The sequence below is a fragment of the Diabrotica undecimpunctata genome, chromosome 3 (genome assembly GCF_040954645.1).
Source record: "Diabrotica undecimpunctata isolate CICGRU chromosome 3, icDiaUnde3, whole genome shotgun sequence".
Lineage (NCBI taxonomy): Eukaryota > Metazoa > Arthropoda > Insecta > Coleoptera > Chrysomelidae > Diabrotica > Diabrotica undecimpunctata.
Window position 1 is genome coordinate 39,558,355 of NC_092805.1, and position 24,497 is coordinate 39,582,851.

The 24,497-nt window shown below is 32.8% G+C and overlaps 1 protein-coding gene across 5 annotated transcripts in view; it reads left to right on the forward strand.

Moving 5' to 3' along the window:
- Syx1A (Syntaxin 1A) overlaps positions 1–24,497 on the forward strand; it is a 526,136-nt gene that overhangs the window by 325,960 nt on the left and 175,679 nt on the right. For all 5 annotated transcript variants that reach the window (XR_011950302.1, XR_011950303.1, XM_072525768.1 and 2 more), the window contains exon 4: positions 1,315–1,389. Coding sequence is in view for 3 of the 5 variants with exons in the window: in XM_072525768.1 (XP_072381869.1) it covers positions 1,315–1,389 (75 nt within the window). In the remaining 2 variants the exon portion in view is untranslated. The remainder of the gene's footprint in view (positions 1–1,314; positions 1,390–24,497) is intronic.

Genomic DNA, 24,497 nt, shown 5'->3' on the forward strand with positions numbered 1-24,497 from the left:
TCTGGAACCGGAAGTCCGAGGTCAAATTTCTCACCTTTAATAACATCTTTGGGTTATAATCTGTCATTCGACACCTCATTTGTCATCCTATCTGTTCTTATAACGGAGGAGTTATGTTCACGGACAAACAGACGGGTGGACAGACCTACATGGATAATTCAAGGTTTCAGAGTTTTTTTTTAATATTCTAAAATGGGTGACAAAAATAAATAAATTGTTCTTCCGAAATCATGCTAGAAAGGGACTTATCCTTCTCCATCGATGGAATCAAACAAACAATAAACACATAATAATTTAACTTACTAAGTTCTCCTGTTTCCGATGTTAGTTTATACAAATTTAAATCCACAAAGAAAATAAAATTTCTGTAGTTGGCTATATACCATCAATCACAAAAGTTTAATTTAAAAATCCTTTATAAAAGGTATATAATTAAAAAGACCCTTTCCGGCTATATCGTTACACGTACAAACGTTCTGCGATGTAGCCCGAAAGGGTCTTTTAGTTATACACCTTTTACAAAGGATTTTAAAAAATTTAAATCATTACTATTTAGGTGAGAAAAAAAAAAATAAAAGTTATTTTGTAACTTCATTGGACGAGAAGGATTATTTAAACAAGTCATGAACATTTAAATTTATAATTTGTCCTACACCCTAGCGGGTAAAAGGAGTTTAGAGAATAAGAAGGAGAGAATATTTAATCAACGATTTCCAACATCAAGATACGTATAAACCATAGACCCGTTCCCCCAGTGCGACAGTGAAAACTGACGCAAAGCAGTTCCTGCATATTTTTCTAATGGGCCGGGTTTATTGACTATGTGACCTTCCCATTGGTCATTTAGGTTAAATGGTCAAAAAATTCGGCCCATTAGAAAGAGATGCAGCGACTGCTTTGCATTAGTTGTCTCTATTGCAGTAGGGGAACGACTCTGTATTGCAACGCTTAGTCTATTTGTATTATATATGCTATGGTATAAACATTAAAGAATTATAATCAAAAAATGTTTGGTTATAATTCTTTCGACTCCTGGCGCCAGTATTGCAGTTTACGTAACCTATACGACATAAAAGCTATAAAAATATAAAAGCTATGAACAGATGCCGTGGTTAACGAACCCAATAATTTATTAATTTTAGATTTATGGTTCAGAAAATAGTTGGGGGAGACTTAAAAGGGGGGGGGGGGTAGATCGTGAAGTACGAATTTAAATATCGAAACAAGTGTAAGTGTAAAATTAGTTAAAAAATACAAAAACAAACTAATATAAAATATATTTCAAACAATTAATATGCGTTTTTTTTATTGCAGAAACGAAACAAGAATTGGAAGACCTAATGGCCGATATCAAGAAAACTGCCAATAAAGTCCGTGCCAAGCTAAAGGGTGAGTATTTCGTTGAATGTTAATCTTGACGCTTAATATAGAATATAACATAGTATTGTTCTTATAAAAAACAATATTAAAAATTGTTTAATAATTGGGCGTTAAATTAAATTAGCATAATTGTAAAATTATCTGAATCCAATACAAACTTTTATAATTAAAATCACATGGTGGCAAATATGCAGTTTTTGATAACCCATTCTAATCATCATCTCCTTATTTTAAATTTAAACCTCATCTATCAAGCGCTGCACTGATTTTTTTTTCAGGTTTTTAATCTGTCTATCCATCGTTTACGTAGGCGTACTACACTTAATTTTTTATCTGGTCTCCATTCCAACAGCCTATATTCATAGACCACCTGTCATTTCTGCTACATGTACTCGTCTATTATACCGAATTCCGTGTACATTTCAGTCTGGCTTTCCTGTAGATAATATTCCATCTTATTTTTTTTTATTTCTTTTTTTTTAAGTTCTATCCTTCGCTGTCACTCTCAATTTGATAGCTAAAAGTTGTAAATCATATTTACATGCTTTCAACCATTTTTTCTGTGGCCTCAATGTTCTTCTTACTCCTTTTCTCAGTGAAGTATTTTTTGTACATCTTCTCTTTTTCAGTCTTGTCAAGTTTTCCACTCAGCCAGAAGTCTTTCTGTTTGATCATCTTGCTTATTTCTGGCTTTTAATACAACTGCTTAACTTCAGCGTTCCTTCGTTTTTTTCGTTCCTATTCTACCACTTTAATTCATCTGAATATCTTTCTTAATTCTTCGTTTCCAAACGTTTACATAATGTTTTTTGTTCATCGTCCAAAAGTCACTGCCATAGAGTTATTAGGTGTGATCCTAACGCTAATCCCGTTAATTCATCCTGCCAAAGCTTTAAAGGGCTTCGTGTTCTTTCTCCCAACTACACATTTTTCTACATGTCTGAAATTAGCAATATCTAATTAATTTTCAATATCCCTACCAAGTCAATTGTGATCCTGTTAAAAAAATCAAAATAAATTGTGGGAGTATAAGAAAGAGCTGTTAAAAATAAACAGGTGTTGTGGGGTGAAAATTACCAAATACTAAATAATACTGAACTTCAACTGTCTCAAAAGTCCAAGAACGCGACACTACTCATTCAAATCTTGTTTGTATACTGAAATTTAGGTAATTTACCGACTTAATCATTTAATACCCTTCGAGTATCGTGTTGGGGTTTATACAATAATACGTCGATGAGAGCTTCTTTAGCTTTCTTTACGTATCGCACTAATATTTGATGTTTAATGACATTTCTCTCGGCTGCTATTCTGAGGCTAAAGCTATATTTTAATACATCATTTACAGCACTTTTCATAGCATCTGTGCTAAACAATCCTTTGTTAGATTTTCTTTTCCATGGTGTCAAAAAACATTTGTCTCAAGGAGGCCCATAATACATTATAAACAACAGTAGTTAATATTGTAAAACGTGTAAAAAACACAGATAATCACAGCAGATCATAATAGAAGGTTTTCTTGTTCAATTAAAACAATCACCTTTTAAAAATATCACATCTGGAATATTTTATAACTCCTTAAAGTATTTAGTATAAAAAAATATTGTATACACTTTTATCCAAACGAATATTATTCTCTATCTATGCTCTTTTGTTTCATATGCTCATGGCTTATTTTTCTGGTGGTTTCCTCGATTTATTTCCATTCCATTTCTATATTATTCGGGTTCTGAATAGTAGTTTTGTTGACTATAGGTTTCAAAATTTTTTGCATTGTGTATTTTCTTTACTTTACTAACATCCTCAAGCAGCATAAAAGTAATATAAATATTATGTATATGTTAATAGTGTCATAAAATAAATATGACTGGCCAACTTCGAAATTTTAGTTTCTAAAGAAACAGGTAAGTCATTAACGCCACTTAGAGCAGAATAAAGTTAAACAGATTATACGAATATTGAATGATACTGATAATGCAAATTATAATGACTATTTCACTCATCTTAAAATTTTCACATAATCTGACCAATCACAAACCAAAGACAGCTTGTGTTATCGCGAAAACACCAACTGTCTTCCAATTCTGACTGGTCTATCAGCTTCGTGTTTTCAACGACGTAACCATGGATACCGATCGCAAAGCAAAGTTTGACGTTTGCCAAAAAAATTATTGTAGCTGTATACGTCAAAATGAGTCGTTTCGGTGGTACTTCAAACGAAGTTATAAACCAAAACATTGAAGAAAATATACCGAGTGACACAAGAAAATCTAAATCTTATATATGGAGACAATTTATGATGTTCTGTGTGGATCGCAACTACAAATTAGATGCAGAAAATAACAACGAAAGACTAGCATTCGTTCTAAAAGACTGGGCCTTCAACATGCGAAAAATTGATGGTAGTGATTACAAGGAGAGTGTTATTAAAACCATATGGAACACCACTGCAAAATTGGTACAAGAAAAATATTTCTGTGAGGGTGCCAGCGCATTTATTAGCCACCCTAATTTGAGACATATTTTTATAAAACAAACTTACATATTACTACTAACCTTTTAATTATATCATATTAGTGTGTAATATTTAGTAATTTTTATTAGAACATTGGATTATAATGAAATAGTTGTTGATATTGTTGTGAATTTATTAATTGTTATGTCTTTAATTTATAATGTCTTTATCAAAAGGTTCTTATCTTAATTTATTAAAAAACACAATAACTTATATTAATTTATTTATCACTAAAAATACATAATTTATTTAAAAGCGAACGTGACAATTAAAATTCGCGGGCGCGGTCTTCAGATCTTGACTGTCCCTTCCAAATAAAATGTCCTGTTATATATGCCATTGCCTTTACGCCCATCTTACAAGTTTAATTTATGTTTTGGTTTTATTCCTGAAAAATGGAAGTGAATTCTGTTATTGATATAAATAATATAACACAAAAAAGCGATACTGAATTAATTCAATATTTACAAAATATTGGATTACTTAAAGAAAAATTTAAATGTAAAGTTAGACAATGTCGACGTCTATGTCTAACTATATATATAGATATATATATATATATATATATATATATATATATATATATATATATATATATATATATATGCTGTCACTATTTTTCCGGGTTTGACTCCGCGTTGTAAAATGCTGGTTTTCTTGAAAACCATTGTTTTGGCGACGTTTCGGCAAGGTTTCTCTTGCCATTCTCAAGCCTGGTGGATCTACTTCTCGTCGTTACTCGATTAGTACTGGTGAAAACCAGTCATCTCACACCCCAGGAAGGGAACTCGTATATTTTTATCTTAATAATATACACCGATTAATATATTTTACCTTAATTATTTTTATTTAGGTGAGGATAGGATAGGTCCTACGAACGTCGGTAGGTCATCTCACACCCCAGGAAGGGAACTCGTATATTTTTATCTTAATACTATACACCGATTAATATATTTTATCTTAATTATTTTTATTTAGGTGAGGATAGGTTGAGTTCCCTTCCTGGGGTGTGAGATGACCGACCGACGATGTCCGTAGGACGTCGGTAGGTCATCTCACACCCCAGGAAGGGAACTCGTATATTTTATCTTAATTATTTTTATTTAGTTTAGGATAGATTGAGTTCCTTTTCGGGGCTATGAGATGACCTACCGACGTTTGTAGATCACCATCTGTCTGCTAAACATAACAAGACGTTCAATATATATTTTTTAACATTTTCCACGATTTTCCATCTCGACCTTGCACACGTAAACTATTAGTCTATTGCATATAGTTCCAATTGTTGTATATTTACCACTGAAGCTAGTATAAAAACGTAAAGTGTTCCTCATTTAAAAATGAATCGTTAATATATTACTTAATTGTTAATTTTTTTATAATAACACCGCACATTTAAGTTCTTTAGTAATGAGAAAAATTACAGGAACTACGCTCGGAGATCAAAAGATAAGTGGTGAAATTAGAAGAAAACGTAACGTACAGTGTATAAATAAATGAACAGAAAATTGAAAAAAAACATGGAATAACAACATAAGCAGAATGGAGGAGACCCGAGTCATCAAAATAGCAAGAGATAAGTGGAATGACAGCCTTCCATAGAGGTATTAATCCGCCAATGAACATGCAGAATTGCTTATAAAGAGGAATAAGAAGAATTTCAGTTCTTTAAAATATAAGAAACTTATTTTTTTCTTTAAAAATTTTGTTTAATGATTTTAGTAATTTCTAAAATTTGTTAAATATAATACAGAATTTATTGATCATTTTTATTTTTCATTATTATCTAGTATTTATGTTCAATTGCTGCATTTAGATTATCATTATATTCTAAAATAGTAGTTATATAAGTCGATGAGCAGAGTAATAAGTGTTTATGCACGTATATTACGTAAAAAGAAGTATTCCCTTCAAAAAATATATCATAAAATTTAAATTATAGAGAATATTTGTGATACTATACATTTTTATAGATTTGGAAACGTCGCAGTCAACTCTCAATATGGCCGCCCAAAAAGTGTGAAATTTTCAATTTTCAAAGTCATTTTTTATTTAAACAAATGGAAATTCCGCAAATTTTTTTTTGTGAATAGCTTAAAATAATGTATATTTTCAAGATTTACAAAAATTTTTCACGGAAGCGGGTGGCTGATAAATGTGCCGGAACCCAAGAATTGTCCTATTGGTATTAATACAATATCCAAATGGACAAAAATGTCTGCAGAAAAGATAGGATTAGACACTAAAAAAGTGAAAATAACGAATCACTCTAATCGTGCCACTGCAGTTAGTCAGTTACTACAATCTGGCGTTAGTGAACAACAAGCTATGAAAATTACTGGACATGGAAATTCGAACTCGATGAAACCGTATTTTTACATCTTAGTGCCGAACATCATCAGAACATAGTGAATACTTTTAGGAATACTCCAAGTACATCAAGTAATAATAGCAACAATACATTGTATCCACCTAATAACGGTCATACTATTCAAAATTTTTACAATTGCACCGTTTATAATAATTATAGTCGAGAATAATGTATTTTTTTCGTGTACAAATTATTTATTGTTATAGGTAAAAAATAATTATAACAAATGATTTATAGTTATAATAAATATTTCATGATTATGACTAATTGTGAATTATTCAAAAAATGGGTAGATTTGGGTTACCTAGATCAAATTTATTATTATTAAATTCCTTCCTCTCATTCTACTGAATTTTTGACCTATCACTTTGTTCATGAAATAGTCTAATAAAATACCACTCGTGATTTAATTTAGCTTATAAGTCTGTCTTTTATTTCTAAACTCAACTGAGTTTCTTAAAGAAAACACCACTCGTCCTACGGACTCGTGGTGTTTTCAAGCAACTCAGTTTCGTCTAGAAGTAAATCGACAGACTTTCGCGAAAATTGAATCACTAGTGGTATTACTATTGATAACAAAAGGAAATCTAGAGAAGATTCACACAAAAAACAAAATCAAAGATATGTAAAAATACTAGAAATCTTTCAATTTAGCGGTATTATTTGTGTCTTCTATTGCAACTAAATGACTTGAGAAAACTGGCTTTTATACGAAGTAGTAAACATCTCTGGTTTTCAAAAAAGTTTTAATTTGGAATATAATGTCGTTTATGCGATTTTTATTACGCCGTAAAAAGTAAATTGACTGTAATAATAAAATACTGTTAGGCTCAAGCACAAAATTGCTATCAATTTAAAGAGGAGCTCTATCCATTTATCTCTTGTATGGTTTTATGTGGTTGACGGTTTATATTTTAATTATGATTGGTGATCCGAACGAGTCGTGTACACTAATTTTTTAAAAAGGAAATACTACACATACCTATGCCATTTTGGTAATTTTTATGATGTTTCCAGTTTTTGTTTTGGAGTTTACAATATGGATTTTTAAAATTTAAAATTGTGTGATGGCAACTATACCGTGAAGTATAAAACTTCTTCTTTCGGATTTAACAAATGCTTGTCAAACTGTTTGTTCGTTTTTCTGTGGAGGTGATCGGATTTATCGGGAATTAACAATCATTCTAACTCACTATTATCTCATTTCAAGTCACGTGAATAGTGAATTCCGCCTTTGTGAACCCCCAAAAAAAAAAAAAAAAAAAAAAAAAAAAAAAAAAAAAAAAAAAAAAAAAAAAAAAATTCGTCAGTCTCATTATCTTTATATGATATGCTTCCTAGGAACCTTCCTATGTATTAAACAAAATGCAATGTAAAATTATTACCTTACAACTCATACCTTCCTGGAAATGAGCAAAAAATGAGTTAAATTGGCAACAAGTCTTCCCAACAGACACTGTCTTCACTTATGAGCTTAATAGTCTAATCAGATATTAAGAATTGTAGTTTTTGCGAAAACGAAAGAGCAAGAACAAATCATATACTACCCAACTGCACAGTATTTTCGTGCAAACGGTTTATGTTCCTAAAAGGGATTACTCTTACACCCTCGAAGAAAAGCAACACACCTCCTAGAAAGCTGATTCACAGTTGATTACAGTTTAACTAGATTATAATTATGCACGCAAAATTTTAGGTTGAAGTGCAAAAGTTATACAAGTCTATTAACACAATCTTTTGCATTATTATGATCCATGACTTACTAATCACCACAGATAACAAGAGAAATAAACGCAAGTTAGCATACGCAGTCAAATAGTTGAAAATTCTTTTAATTACCGATTTATGATATCCACTTATTCTTGGCAGTTACACATGAAATAGCAACTATGAAGATGTTGGATAATAGTTTGCCAAGTTATCGACGTAGTTGCTTGAGCCAGGAATTCTGTCCTCTACCTATTGAACTTTTTACCTGAATTTTTCCTTAGATCATCAATCGAAGTATCTGATATCCATCCCCTTTCATTAGTGTCCAATGTACATTAGCTTACGCTATTTGATCTTTGGTATTAGTTCTTTAGCATTCCGTTAAAAACTTTGGTTTTTGTTATTCTTTTGGTGGAAGAAATGGGTAGTATTGTCCTATAAAGATACCTTTCGAAAACTTTAATGCGTTTTTCTATTGAGAAGTTGAGGGAAGGACTCACACCTGTAGATAAGGATTCGGAACATAGCAGGTAGCATGTGTCCTCCAACCCTGCTCTAGGATTTTCTTTTTCAAATTAAAACTACCACTAATTAGTGCTCCCCAGTATCTGAAGAGCCCAGTGCTCCCAAGCATTTATTTAACTATGCTGTTGTATTATCGGAGGATTGCGATAGTGAGTTTGAACTTCCGATAAAACTATAAAATTCGTCTTGTTGATGTTCATATACATTTACTATTATTCGATAATCCTAATAATGTAATTAAAATTTTCTTTTTCATATTTTCAACGAAGATGCTGTGTAGTGCCCTTTTGGTAGTCGCTTTGTTTGTTTTTTTTTTCCTAAATATATTCCTTATATCCTTCACTTTCATTTGCTATGTCACATGTTAGGATTCGATCAGTTGTTTATTTTGTGCTCAGCCAGAGGCCTTCTTTAAGTCAATAAATCAAAAAAAATTTGTTTTATAGTATATCCATTTTTATCTATAGTGCTGTATGATATCTTGTATGTCGCTATACGTTCATTAGTAAAGAAGATACTGTGTAGTGCTCTTTTGGTAGTCGCCTTGTTTGTTATTTCTATCGTAATATATTCTTTATATCCTCCCCCGTCATTGCATAACACATCACACGCTTTAGTTGGACCAATAAATAACAACGGAAATATGGTGTAATGCCCTTTTGGCAATAGCGCCATGTGTGTTTTTTCTGTCTCAACATATTCGCTACCCCTTTTCTTTCCAATGATGTATCATACGTCACGATCCGACCAACTGTTCTACCTCCCACTACAAAATTCTCAAAAGATGAACATAATGAGCGTATCCAAGAGGCGTCAAGAGACCAAGAAGACGTCTAAATTTAAGATACGACTATGACATAATTAAATAAGCCGGTATAACATGGCACGCAAAAGTAAATGTTAGATAATTGTGGGCAGAAATGAAGAACGACTATGTAAAGGAGGCTGCGCCATAATTGGTAGAATACGCTGAGAATGATGACGATGATGATATATACATTAATATAAATCATTATAAATCATTATAAATAAATATAAATCAACGAATTAGTGAAAATGTTTACATTTATTATAGATAAAACTAATAAAAAAAAGAAACTTACTGCTCATGGTTACAGATTAATTCATTCACTTTGATTAACGCGAAGAATTTAAAATGCATAAAAATTTAACATAATACAAATTTAAACTACACTAAATATTATTTTAATGAAATAAATCTTTATTGGATTTGGCTCTAGCAATGGAAATTCCACGGCACCGGTTACTGCACTGGAAGTGATAAATTTTATTGAACACATGAGTAAAGCTCGGATTTATAGGCAACAAAAATTGAAGAAACAGGCGCCTATATAGGCAAAGATTTTTTATTAAAAAAGGCAGGAATATTAACATTTAGGCAAAATATAGGCAATAAAGGAATATAACTTATTATTTATTGTACAAAGTGAATTAACGTAGTATTAACTTAAGGCAGGTATATTTACACATCATAATCATAACATTAGTATAAATAAACTAGTAACTAAATAACTGTAAATTAATAATTAAACATTGTAACCACTTAAAATTGTATCATTAATAGAAACAACTAAATCTCTTTTAATATTTTCGGTCTTAAAACTATGTCTTCGATTACTTAAAATTAATTTGTACATTGAAAACGAACGTTCGACATCGACAGATGTAAGTGGAGCATATTTCAGAGCGGATAATAAATCTGGCATAATTTGAAATTCCTCGGAAAATGTCCCATTCAAAACTTTAGCAACATTAGATAAAAACGAAAAACCTTCATTCTTGTCGAAAACATATTTCATTTTTTTTTAAATTAAAAAACTCACATAAATTTATCTCTTGTTTTTCTAATAAGGTAATTGTGGTAACTATTAATTTATAATTGTCATTGATATAAGCGAGTTCCTGTTTCAATTTGGGATTTTTTAATATTTTTTTTGCTTCTCGAATGGCTTCGGAAATATCATCATCAAATTCTGACATAACTAATTCTATTTCATTGCAGTGTTCAAAGTAGAAAAAACTGCTTCGAGCCAGGTTCCCCACCTTGTAATTACTGGTTTAGGTGGCAAAGGGACACCGGAAAGTCTTTCTTTATATAGTTGCACCCTCAACGGAGCCTTTACAAAAACTTTTTTTATAAAATTTATAAAATTATTTACCAACGGAAACAGATTTCTTATTTCTTCAGCAATTCTATTTACCCCGTGGGCTACACAAGTGCAATGAATTAAATTAGGATAAAAATCTTTAAATTAACAGCAGCTTTTAACATATATGCCGCAGCATCTGAAAGCATTAAAACTATTTAATTCACTGGTATAGCGTTGGGTAAAAAGAGGTTTGTTAAACTATCTTGTATAAATCGACTTATTGTTAAATTGTTTGTTTTTTCCAATTCTTTAACGGCAACTAAATAAGGTTTTCTCGCAAAGTTTTCATTCAAAATTCCAATCATTAAATTAGCTATAGACCTGCCGCATACATCTGTCGTTTCATCCACGATAATATACAAAAAATTGCCCTCGAACTCCCGCTTAATTTTTGAAATACATTGCACATAACATTTTTCCACAGTATGTTTTCTCAATGTACTCTCGTCCGGTAAGGATTTATTAAGATATTTTTCGAAAAAGCATTTAACTAGGGTTATTAACTTTATATAGAGGAATGTTGGATGCAATCATCATCTGGCGTAAAACAAATTTAAATGCGTCTTCCTCCTTTTTTTTTTTGAACTATTTAAACTATCCCGCAGAGATATTTGGGCTAACTTAAAGGAATTTAATTTTTCCAAATTACGTTTATGAAGTGGGGTTCCACAATGCTGGTCAATAAAGTACTTTTTTCTACTTGAAATCTGAGAATTAAAAAAAAATAATTAGAATTCTAAAACCGCTTTAGAATTTAGTTATGTTGTGGGACGAGAAAAAAAGAGAAAAAATAAAACTTAAGCCTTAATTTAGATGTCATCCTTTCACACAAATGTCTAAAACATTTTAAAACGTGTTCTTTGCTTTTCGGTATACGCAACAAAACTAAACTAGGATATAGCAATTTGTGACTAAACTCTGATACAGTAACCGACTGTACAACTGATAATAAACTAATAAAGCTTAGGGATTTCCAAATAGTTAACCCTCAAGTCTCGATCAGGTACATTTTCCTAGAAATCTGTTATATAAACAAACCATTGATATTTTATTATTGACCCAAAATTTTATTATAGAATGGTTTAGTAATAGAATAATATCATGGGTAGTACCATGAAATTTTAAAAAAGGCACAAATAGGCGGAATTTACGAAAAAAGGCAAAAAGTGCAAAAACCAATTATAATAGGCAAAATAGGCAAAAAAGGCATTTTGCCTATAATCCGAGCTTTACACATGAGAATCACAAAAAATGGCAAAAATCACTTAACGTTTATTTGTTTAACAGTTTTATAGAAACTGACATCACTTGCGGGACAATGCAAAAAATTTATGCGAAAGCTACACTCTTCACCTTTAAAACTCATTTTGATTTTTGTCGATAGGACACTCTGATCAAAAGATATCGAGTTTTTACCGTCGATTTAATACAAATTTTTTATTTACAACCTGCAAATTTTATTTCGCGCGCCTATCTGGCATTCAAAATCGCCGCTCGCTTCAAGCGTTCTTTCTGAGAAAACGGTTTATTCTGCAAAAAAACTACTAATGAAACATTTTTGTTCATAATAATTATCTTAGCTACATTTCTTATTTGAAACATTCTTTCCTACGGCGTACAGATTCTTGGTAAATGTTTTCCGGTTTTCCGATCTACGAGGGGAGTTTTAGGCGGAAACCCGGGGGTATGAGTGGCAAACTTTTTTGCATCTTTTCTCTTCTTCTTCTTCTTCTTCGGCTTTTCCCATTATGAGTTCGCCGTTTTCGTCCTCCACAGCACTCTATTCTTCCAGTCACCTTCTCTGAGGTCTCTATCTATCATAGCATTTCCGACGTATGTTTTCCATCTTGTAGCAGGTCTTCCTCTCCGTCTTCTTCCTGGCGGGTCCCAGTTTAATATTCTTTTCAGCCACCTATGCTCTGGCATTCTTTGTACATGCCCGTACCACTGCAGGACTCTGTTTTCCAACTTTTTTGTAATTCAGCATTTTACTTCCATTCTGTTTCATATTTCCTCCGTTCTTATTCTATCCGCTCTTGTGATTTGTAGACATCTTCTCATAAAGTCCAGTTCGACTGTTCTTATTTTATTTCGTATTGTTGTTGTCATTGGCCATACTTCCGCTCCATACAGGGTAATATTCACCACTATGCTTTGAAAGATCCTCTTTTTGTTTTCTTTGGTTAGAGTGTTGTTCCATATTACTCCATGAAGTGCTCTTGTGGCTTGTTTTCCCCGTGCTATTTTCATTTCTATATCTTTCATACAAGTACCATCTCGGCTAATCATTGACCCTAAATACTTAAAAGCATTACAACTCTTAATAGTCTCTTCTTCTAAACTTAAGTTCAAATCTGCAACCTCGGGTCCAATTCATAAGTATTCGGTCTTGCACATATTTATCTTTAGTCCCCAAAGTTCATATTCTTCCTTTAATTTCCTTATCATATATTCCATATCCTCCCTGTCTTGTGCAAAAATGACTTGATCATCTGCGAAAAGTAGTGAATGTAATATATTCTCTTGTACTGGTATGCCCATTGTTCCGCATTTTCTATACCATCTTTTCAAAGCCTGATCTATATATATATATATATATATATATATATATATATATATATATATATATATATATATATATATATATATATATGTTAAAAAGTGTAGGTGAGAGACCACATCCCTGTTTGAGGCCTTTTGTTGCGGTGATTGTTTTTGTTATTTCATTACCTAACTTTATTTGCACTTGTGTTTCTTTATCCAGTCTTTGTGTTATATTCACCCATTTCTCTCTAACGCGCATTCTTCTCATTGCTTCCCATAGTTGTTTCCTGGGCACGCTATCGTATGCTTTCTCTAAGTCGATAAAGATCATATGTGTTTCAATGTTTTTTTCTTTGTTCTTTTCAATCACCTGTCTCATAATGAATATATTATCTAAACATGATCTAGTTTTTCGGAATCCGGCTTATTCTTCGCTATAATGGTCCATGTATTGTTCTAGTTTTTCTTTTATAACTGATGAAAAGATTCTTGCTATTGAAGGCATTACATTGTTCCCTCTGTAGTTATTTGGTGACCTTTTGTCACCTTTTTTTAAAATGGAGGACATGTATGATAAATTCCACTCATCGGGAATCTTCTCTCCTGCTTCGATTTTATTGAACAACATTCGTATAAAGGATACTATCCTTGCGCCTCCATATTTCAGCAGTTCCATTTTTATGTTCCCTGGTCCTGGTGCTTTATTGTTTTTTGATTTCTTTAGTGCTTTATTTATATCTTCCTCTGTGATTTCTGCTTCCTCAGTTATTAGTGTCACATTGTCGTATGAGATATACTCCGGCCTATTCTCTTGCATCTTTTTTGTAGTCCCAAAATTGACATTCTCAGCAAAATTGAGCTTGTTGTCTCGTTTTTAGTGATCACATCTTTGACGACTGGGCTAATGGTATAATTAATATTTGAATATAAAAATTATATATTATTTAGAACAACCGTTATTTACCTCAATCAGATATAATAAACTTTCAACGGTCCCTGTAATATGTGACTAATTATTTCATAATGATTTTGAATCCGTATCAACTACTGATATCCGGATTTTGCCGCATATAAATCCCTAGTCCCGTATTTAGTATCTACTTAAATAGCTCAAATGAAAGATTTATTGACCGATCCGATAATATCTCTGAACCGACATCAACCTTTAACTTCGGCTCTATGATTGTATTAAAATTTAATCGAATGATTATTAACTCGGTTGAAGGATGAATTACGTTGGGAAATATACCCAGTGGCAGAGGAATTCCTTTTGGTAATCATCGAAATAATAGAAAATTAAATGACCAAAAACAAGGACGAAAAAATTGAAACTGAAAAAAAATCGAGAAGGTGATAATTAATTTACGTATAATTATACAGAAACATCTAAAAAATCCTAAAAACATTAGAGCATTCCTTCTTTTGGATCGTTTGGAGAAATTTTTTGGAGGCTTCTACTATATAATGACATTTATATAGCCCCTCATAAAAAAATCAATTTTGAAGAATTCGGGTGATCGCGGGGGCCAAACAGTTGGTCCTTCTCTGCCTATCCATCTCTTAGGAAAGTTATTATTTAGATGATTGTGAATAGGAGCAGTGTGGTGAACTGGAGCACCGTCGTGTAAAAACCACATTCGTGGTCGAATATTAAGCGGTACATTTTGCAGTAGTATTGGCAAATGATTATTTAGACAATCCAGATATATGGCATCATTCACACGACCGTCAAAGCCAACCACATCATCGCCAGCAATACCATCCCAAACATTTATAGACCACCTAATTTGACTATGAGTGTTAACAAAATAGGGATTGCTTGATGTATTGTAATGAAAATTATGCCGATTCACTGTTCCATTTTTGTGAAATGTAGCCTCATCTCCAGAAAGCACATAATCGAAAAAAAAATCGGTCTCTTTGCACTTGCAGCTGAGATTATTGACAAAAAGCTAATCTGCGTTGATAATCATCGACTGATATATTCTGGATGCAAGTAAGCAATGTCTCAACTTTCTCCTAATACCCAGATCATATCTGTTAACTTTTGTACAGAAAAATTCATTTTTAACAATTCACACAGATTGATTAAAAAGGTAATAATATGAAAACTGTTATTTTCAAAGCCTACTACCTTTACATTTGTAACTGACAGAAATGGCCTTTTACTTATTAATAACTGCGCGTCACAATCGACAGTTAGGAATGTTTTACTAAAAATTCCTGGCTGAATATTGTTGATATAACATCCACAATGAAACTAAATTCCTGTAGCTGACTGTATACCATGTATCACAAAAATTTATTTTGGCATTAATATTCCATCATCAGTGTTATCCTAAAAGTATAACCACTTTAAAAGCAAACATGAAATTTCAAATGTTGACCAAGATTAATACAAAAATGTGGTTAATACTTACTATATGTACATGTTTTGAGCCACTAAATACTTGGGTAAAATCCCTTTAAATGTTGTTAAATTAAATTTGACTTACATTATTTGATTTTATATACTAGGTTGTTTAAGTTACAACAGGAATAGATAACATAGCAACGTAAGACTCCACTGGAGGTTGCTAGTCCTGAGACAAAGTTTCTACGAGGACTTGTTGATAGCAACTGATTGAAATGACACTAATGACGGAATGTTAGGACGGAACTAGGAACAAATCAGTCAATGTAACTTGAGGTATTTGTCTGAATATGACAGTAGCCAGCAATATTTAAAAATTGAATGTGTTAAAAGTATAATAATAATGACAGTAGCAAATATCAATATGTTGTAGTTAAAAGTATAAATTTATCTCAAAATTACGTTGCGAAATAATTTCTTAATAATGTAGGTGAACTGAAGTTTGGTAAAATTTTGGGGGTACTGGTAAGCAACCAACTATACAGATATCTGAATTCAGTGGTGGTGAACTAAAGATTTTTATAAAAGGCCCTATATGTTTTCTCAACCTTTGGTACCTGGAATATGTAAAGCAGATATGTGTAGGAAGTTGGGTTCTGTAAATTTTATTATTGCAGAGTTAATTGATGTATTTGAGAGTGCTATTGAGATGGAGTGTGAATAGAATAAATTTTGTAATGTACTGTTCATACACTCATGGACAAAAATATCGAATACTTTGAAATTTTCCAATTTTTTTGTAGTCGCTATTATTTCAAAATAATTTTAGATTACTGGTAATACTCATATAGTAGGCTGATCTACTCAACTGGTTTGAAATACTTTGATGTTTGTTTTGACGTTTATTCAGTGGTTAGTGTCATTCGTACATTTTATCATAAAAAACCTTCACGTAAAGCAAAAATCATACTAATTCGGTTATTTTTAGTTTAATTTATTTAGTTTAATTAAATATTGTTTTTATTTAACTAAGTTTAAAATAAGTATCCCACAAATTCGACACTGCGATGAAGCCCAAGTAGCACACATTGTAATTTTGTACCGCGAAACAGGAAATTTTGTACGAAGGCCTGGTCAAGGACGCCCAAGGTGCACAACCGCAATTGATGACCGTTTTTTGGTTCCTAATTTTACACGACATCGAAATGAGCTATTAAATGTTAGAAAATGTGCGTTCACAAACAGTTAGACGAAGATCAAAAGAAACAAACTTAAAGCCCAGACGCCCCGCCAAAGTTCCACGTCTTGTCCAAAATCATAAAGCTCGTCGTTTGGAATTTGCAAGAACACATATTTAGGGGAATATCGACAACTGGAAAAACGTTCTTTTCACTGATGAGATCAGAATCCTATTATGGAAGCCAGATGGTCAAAACTACGTCTACAGAAGAGTTGGAGAACGATTCGCCAGCTGCAGTCTCGCCCAGACCGTTAGTTTTGGAGTTAATGGCATAATTCTTTGCGAAGGTATTAGTTGGGAGGTACGTACCACACTTGTAGAAGTGATTGGACGGATGACTAGTGATTCTTACGTTTAAAACATCCTGCAAGATCATGTTTTATCATTTGTTGGTTACATTGGATATAAAAGATTCACGTTAATGCACGATAATGCTCGACCACATGCTGCTGCCATAGTGAGTAATTATCTTGACGAGATCCAAATTCGAAGATTGGATTGGCCACCGTTTAGCCCGGATTTAAATCCAATAGAGCACATGTGGGATCACCTAAAACGCAGCATACGACAAAGAAATCCCGTTCCAAATATGATAGAGCAGTTTCGGCTTGCTGCACAGGATGAATGAAATGCAATTTCCCAAGGATATGTCCAAAATTTACTTGCAAGCATGCTGAGAAAGATGCAAGCAGTAATAAAAGCTATAGCGGGGAATACTCGTTACTGATCATGCACTTCTTTCAGTTGAAACGACTTATTTAAGCAATTTTAATTATCATTTAGGTTTAGAGTAAAATATCCTTATTTACCTAATGTTAAACATTTATTTTTTTCACAATTTGCTCCACATAAAAATTTAAAATTGTTCATTAAACATTGTTAAAATAAATTCTATTTTAAAATAAACGACTTGCTTGACCAGAATTTATTTTGAAAAAACAAAAATTAGAAAATTCCAAAATATTCGATATTTTTGTCCATGAGTGTATAGTACTTATAACTTAAGTAGAAAAGGCCTTCTATGTTAAAAAGCAACGTTTAGAACCTGAGAAATGTAAGAAGTTCAAGTTATAAGGTCATGAGCGTAAGGTGGATAGATAAAGTTAATAAAATGTTAGTGTGTGATATACTCTGTAAAAACAACAAAAGTTGATGGGCTATAGGTGGCTCTGTTTGACTAAAATTCTAATATGTATTGTTTTAATGTTGATGTGAGAAAAGACTGCTGAGATCTCCAGAGATCCGAAACCATACCCTGAGTGTGGATAAGTAAAAATGAAAGTGAGTTATAAAGAAAGATAGACGGGTGATGATCTAAGTTAAGTAGATGTGTAGATGTGTGTTAAGTAATCGCTCTGTAGAATTCCACATATTTTCCAAGTATGAAGAATATCATTTTATCAAACCGATGTCGCACTAAAAACTCACCCTATATGTATATATATATATATATATATATATATATATATATATATATATATATATATATATATATATATATATTAAAATTCCTTGTATTTATTTGCGTAGAATCTTTATCACAAAAAGTTATAACTTCTTAAAAGAATTTTGGTTAATTTTTGTGAAGCACTGTATATATGTCGTTATGTCCTCTGTGATATATATTTTTCCCTTCCATGTTTTCGTTGTTAATGCCGTATAACTGATGAATGTCCACCCTTGACGAACTCGTTTCTGATGGCATGCGAAAACCTTTTTATCTGGTATGAACCCAGGTAATTCGATAAAAACAAATACGATGTCGTTTTTCTATAGCGTGAAAAGTCCACTGTTTATGTACTTTTCATAAAATTTAATCGATATCATTTAAGCTCTGTAATGGGATTTCCGCTGTTTACGTTGAATATTTAACTGTCCTGAATTAAATGTATTACAGGCAAGCTTTTTTTCCACAAGCAGTAATCGTCACTTCATAAAATTTTTCGATTATCTCTTATCAGTAAATCTGTAATAATATACAATGTGTCCGTAAAGTATGGAATAAATTCGATATTTCCTAAATGAAGAGCTTTTTTAAAAAAATCTAAAACACGTCGATTTTTAAGTTTAATGTTGTACATTTTAGAATAAATCTTCATTATACAAAGTGATACACATTGAAGTGATGACGTCATCGTTTTTTTTTAATGGTAACACCCTATATTTTATGACATTTTTAGAACGATAAAAATGAGCTGATTCCAAAAAAGCATAATACTGAGGGTCTAACGGATATAATTGGAAAGATATGCGCTTAGAAAATTAATTTTTATTGATTTCTAATATTAATAAATTATAAATAAATTATAATAAATAACTTGAAAGTAATCCAGTAATTAATACATGAGTTTATCTTAAATTTTCGATTTGTAGCCCTTGTTGTATTTGACAGTAACCCAAACATTGTACAAACTCTTGTAGAACCTTGTTTTTGGTTTCTTGAGAAATATATAACAATATTTCTATTTCTATTTCTTCACGAATTCTTGTTTTTAAGTCTTCAACATTTGCAGGTTTCGTTTTATAAACAACATTCTTCAAATGACCCCACATAAAATAATCCAAAGGATTTAGTTCTGGCGACCTCGCTGGCCATTCAATATGTCTTTCAATCCACCTGTTCGGAAAAATTTCGTTTAGGTACCTTGTAACATCTGCAGCATATTGCGGATGCGCAACCATCCTGTTGCAACCATAAACTTTCATCAAAACCTCCAGGATTAATTCTACTGGAGAATCTTCTTCTTCTTCAAGTGCCCTGTCCGTTGCGAACGTTGGCTATTAACATGGCAATTCTGATCTTATTTGCGGCGCTTCTGAATAGTTCGACCGATGTGAGCCCGAACCACTTCCTCAGATTTTGGAGCCACGAGTGTCTTCTCCTGCCTGGCCCTCGCTTACTGTCTATTTTTCCCTGGACAATCAATTGCAGTAGACGGTACTTATCGTGTCTCAATATGTGGCCTAGATATTCAAGCTTTCTTTGTTTAATTGTATTCACGATTTCTTTCTCCTTTCCGATTCTTTGGATTACCTCTGTGTTGGTGACATGTTCGGTCCAGGATATACGAAGAATGCGTCGGTACACCCACATTTCGAATGCTTCTAGTTTTCTCGTGAGCGTCTCCGTCAGCGTCCAGGCCTCCACACCATACAGTAAGATCGGAAAAATGTAGCATTTAACTAGTCGTAGTTTTAGGGGAAGAGACAAATCCCTGCTTATGAGGAGCTTTTTCATATTGCTAAATGCTGCTCTAGCTCGTTCTATTCTCGCCTTAATTTCTGTGGCCTGTTCCCATTTTGCATTTACGTTGGTGCCAAGGTACACATAAGATTCTACATGGTCAATTAGTATGTTACTTATCCGTAACTGTCGAGCAGGCTGTTGCTTCCTGCTTATCAGCATCCACTTTGTCTTCTTGAAGTTGAGGCTCAGGCCGTATTCCTCACTAACTAAATAAACTCTTTCCATTACCTGCTGTAATTCGTCTATGGTACTGGCAAGGATCACCGTGTCGTCGGCATATCTTATATTGTTTGTTAACTCGCCGTTTATTTTTATGCCCTCATTTGCATTTTCCATACATTTATTAAATATTTCTTCGGAATAAATATTGAATAGGAGTGGGGATAATATACAACCCTGACGGACACCTCTTTTGATCTGCACACTTTTAGTGAGTTCGTTGCCAATTTTTGCTCTTGCTGTTTGACCCCAGTATAGGTTTGCCACAATTCGAATGTCCTTGTCGTCAATACCTGTCTTTCGCAGAATATCTATCAATTGTTCATGATTGACATTGTCAAATGCTTTTCTAAAATCCACAAAGCACAAATACACGTCCTTATCAACGTCTCTACACCGCTGTATAAGCACCTGGAGAGCGAAAATTGCTTCTCTAGTTCCAAGTGCTTTCCGAAAGCCAAACTGCGATCTATCAATATTTGACTCACATTTATCATATATTCTTCTATGAATGATCTTAGTGAACGCTTTAGTGACATGATTAATCAAGCTTATAAGCCGGTAGTCATCACAGATCTGGGCCTTTGGTTTCTTCGGGATTGTAATAAATGTTGACTGCAGCCAGTTCTCCGGGATTTTACCGCTATTATATATGTTGTTAAAAAGTTCAACTAGATTATCAAGGAACTGTTTGTCCGATTTACATAGGATCTTTAATATTTCGCAGGGTACATTGTCCGGACCTGCTGACTTATTGTTTTTTAGTGCTGCAATGGCATCTTCTATCTCCGATTTAAGGATTGAAGGTCCTGTTTCTCCTTCTCCATATAGGTGATCATCAGTCCTGTCAGATGCAAATAATTTTTCTATGTATGATTTCCATGTTTCTAAGATCGTTGATGGCTCCGAGATAAGATTTCCATCGCCATCTTTTATGCTGTTGGGTGACTTATTGAATTTCCTCTTGTTTGTCATTGATTTTATTTTTTTGTGCATATTGTAACTGTCGTATTTTCGTTCGTATTGTTCTATTTCCCTGCATTCGTTGGAAAACCATTTTTCTTTGGCTTCTCGAATTTTCGTTCTTATGATTTTGTGGATCTGCTGGTATTTTTCTTCATTTTTATTCTTGAATTTACGTCTTTCATCCATCATATCCATTATCTCATCAGACATCCATTCGTTCTTCTTTCGTCTGTCACGCTTTAATAGAGTCGCGCATGTTGTTTGGATTGCTTCCCTCGATTTATCCCATCTCTCTATTATGTCCGACGTGTTCTCGTTAATGTCGTTTATTTTCTTTACTGGAGAATAAATTAACTAAACTAGGTACGAGATACCCTCTTAAAAACTGAAGGTATCCTGGCCCGTTTAAATTACCTTCGAAAAAGTAGGGTCCGATGATTCTATTTCTTACAATGCCAGCTCATACGTTTACCTTTTGCGCGTATTGTGTATGATGTTCCCGCATCCAGTTGGGGTTTTCTGTTGATCAGTATCTACAATTCTGACGGTTGACCTCTTCATTTAATGTGAATGTAGCCTCATCAGAAAAAATAATATTTTGAACTAAGAGAGGGTTTTGGTAGCAGTTATCCATCATTGTTTCGCAAAATTGTATTCTTTTATCTGGATCATCCTCGTTTAATTTCTGAACAAGTATGCATCTAAAGGGGTGCCATTTGTCAAGTTTTATTAGTTTGTGTACCGTTGTTTTGCAAATATCGAGATCACGACTAACTTTACGAACAGAAGTGTGCGCATCTTCTTCAAAAGCAAGTAGAACATCTAATGTTGTATCATAATTTACAGAGGGACGACTTGATTTTCGTGCATTTTCAACCGTACCAGTTTCGCTAAATTTCTTTTCAATCTTACTTACTCTTGACTGCGTTATGGGTCTTTCTGGATATTTATCATTACACACTTCCATCTGAGTTCACGATTTCTCTCCATACCCAATCATCATGGGTATTTCTATTCTTTGCTTGACACTCAAATTCATTTCTACTTCAAATTAATTCTAAGCAATAATACAGCACATTCACGAATTAATACAATTATTGTACTAGTTAATTGTTATTGCACGTTACTAAAACTAATCAAATTTCACTAAAAACTAGTAGTAGGCTACTTTTTGCAATTGATAATAAATAATTTATTTTCTAAGCGCATATCTTTCAAACTATATCCATTAGACCCCGAGTATTATACTTTTTGGAATCAGCTAATTTTTATCTAAAAATTTCATAAAATATAGGGTGTTACATTTAAAAAAAGAGCCGATGACGTCATCATCTTAATGTGTATCATCTTTTATAATGAAATTTTGTTGTAGAATGTAGAACATTAAACTTAAAAATCGACGAGTTTTAGATTTTTTTTTAAAAAGGCTTTTCATTTAGGAAATATCGAATTTATTCCATACTTTACGCACACACTGTACAGAAATATAGAAAAGTGCTCCTTTCTACCCAAACGTATCGTGACATGTATCTTTTTACATATTAATTTTCTTTTTTTGACATTCCTCAGTATGCTGTGATATTTATTTTCTTGTGGTGATACATTTATTTATTTTTATTTAACTTTATTTGATTTGCATCTGTCTTTTCTTCTGCTCTTTGTGTCCTTGCTACATTGCCATTACTGTTATGCTTCGTTGTTTAGTTTTAAGATAACAGTAAACTTTACCAAGCGTCATTTTGTTCATTTTTTCAAAAGGAAATCACTCGCAGTCCTAGGTTCCCACGTAGCCCTGGGCAACGTTAGGTAATAAAAGTAAATAAGGCAGTTAATAAGATTCTCGTGACTCAGAGGGCTATGGAGCGCCAGATGTTGGGTGATTCTCTGAGAGACCGAATCCCAAACGAAGAAATACATCGTAGAACCAAAACAACAGACGCCATCGAAAAAATCGTGTCGCTAAAATGGAATTGGACAGGACACGTCGCCAGATTATCCGACAACCGATGGACAAAACGTATTGTCGAGTGGAGACCAAGACAAGAAGCACTATGGTGCAGAGGACGCCCACCAACCAGATGGACTGACGACCTGAAGGGTGTTAGCAGGAACTGGATGCATATAGAGTGGACACATACAGGTTGATGATGGTGAAAAACGTAAAAAATTAAGCTATTTCTCAATACATACGTTTTGTTGTAGTATTTCCTACTGTCTTTCCTTTTATCCTATTATTCATTAATTGCTACCTGTCTTGTTTGCATTTTAAAGCAGTCGCTATGTCGGGCACCTTAACGTCAAGCATAGAAATAATAAATAAAATGTCTGTTACATTTAAGGAAACTATGGAAATCTTAAACAATGTAAGTAATTATTATAAAACTAGTTACTACACTCATTTTTTTCTGTCTTCCTCCTATTTAAGGCTAGGACGACAACAAAATAATATTTTAATCAGTTGTACAACTTTCATAAAAAATAAGTCACTTTTGGAGAATCGCTGAACTTTTGCGTAAAGTCGTCTTATGAAATCTATCTACGTATAAAAACCAGCGTAATTCTAGTTTGGCAATTAATTTTTTTGGAAAGCTCGAGTTTTATATTATATTTTATACCGATCACCAAATTCACAGCCAATTTTTTAGGAGCAACAAAATTTTCAAAAGAATTAAAAATTAAATTTTTAAAATAATAAACTTCTTACATGAAAGAACCGGTCTTTTCACCTCTAGATAAATATTGTTCCATCTGACAGATAGTTATCTGGAGGATATTTATTTATTCAGAAAATAAAATTTACCTGTCTTTTCACGTCAAATTACGTTGCGGTTACTTATCTGTAAGATAAATGTAAAATTTATTTCGGAACACACCAATATTTAATGAATTGTCAAAGAAATCACACTAACGTTTTAATTACTTTACTTTATCGTGTCAGGACAAGTCATTCATAAACAAATCTCTGCCACAAATCTTCGAGGGTACATCGATGAGGACAGTTTCTGCATGTAAGAAGATGTTCCATATTCTGTGTTTCTCTTGGTCGATTTTTCCCCATTTTGCCATGTTTGATTTTACTGGAGCGACCCCCGTTCTTATCCTATTCATAGTTTTCCACGTTTTAAAGTCTAGGGACTGGCCGGTCCATTGAACTTGGAGAAGAGGCAAATACTCAGACGGTTTATCCTGCACTGTTCCAAGGAAGCTTTTCCTAGATTTTAGCCGCTTTCGTGATGTTCGAGCTTTGTATAGGGCA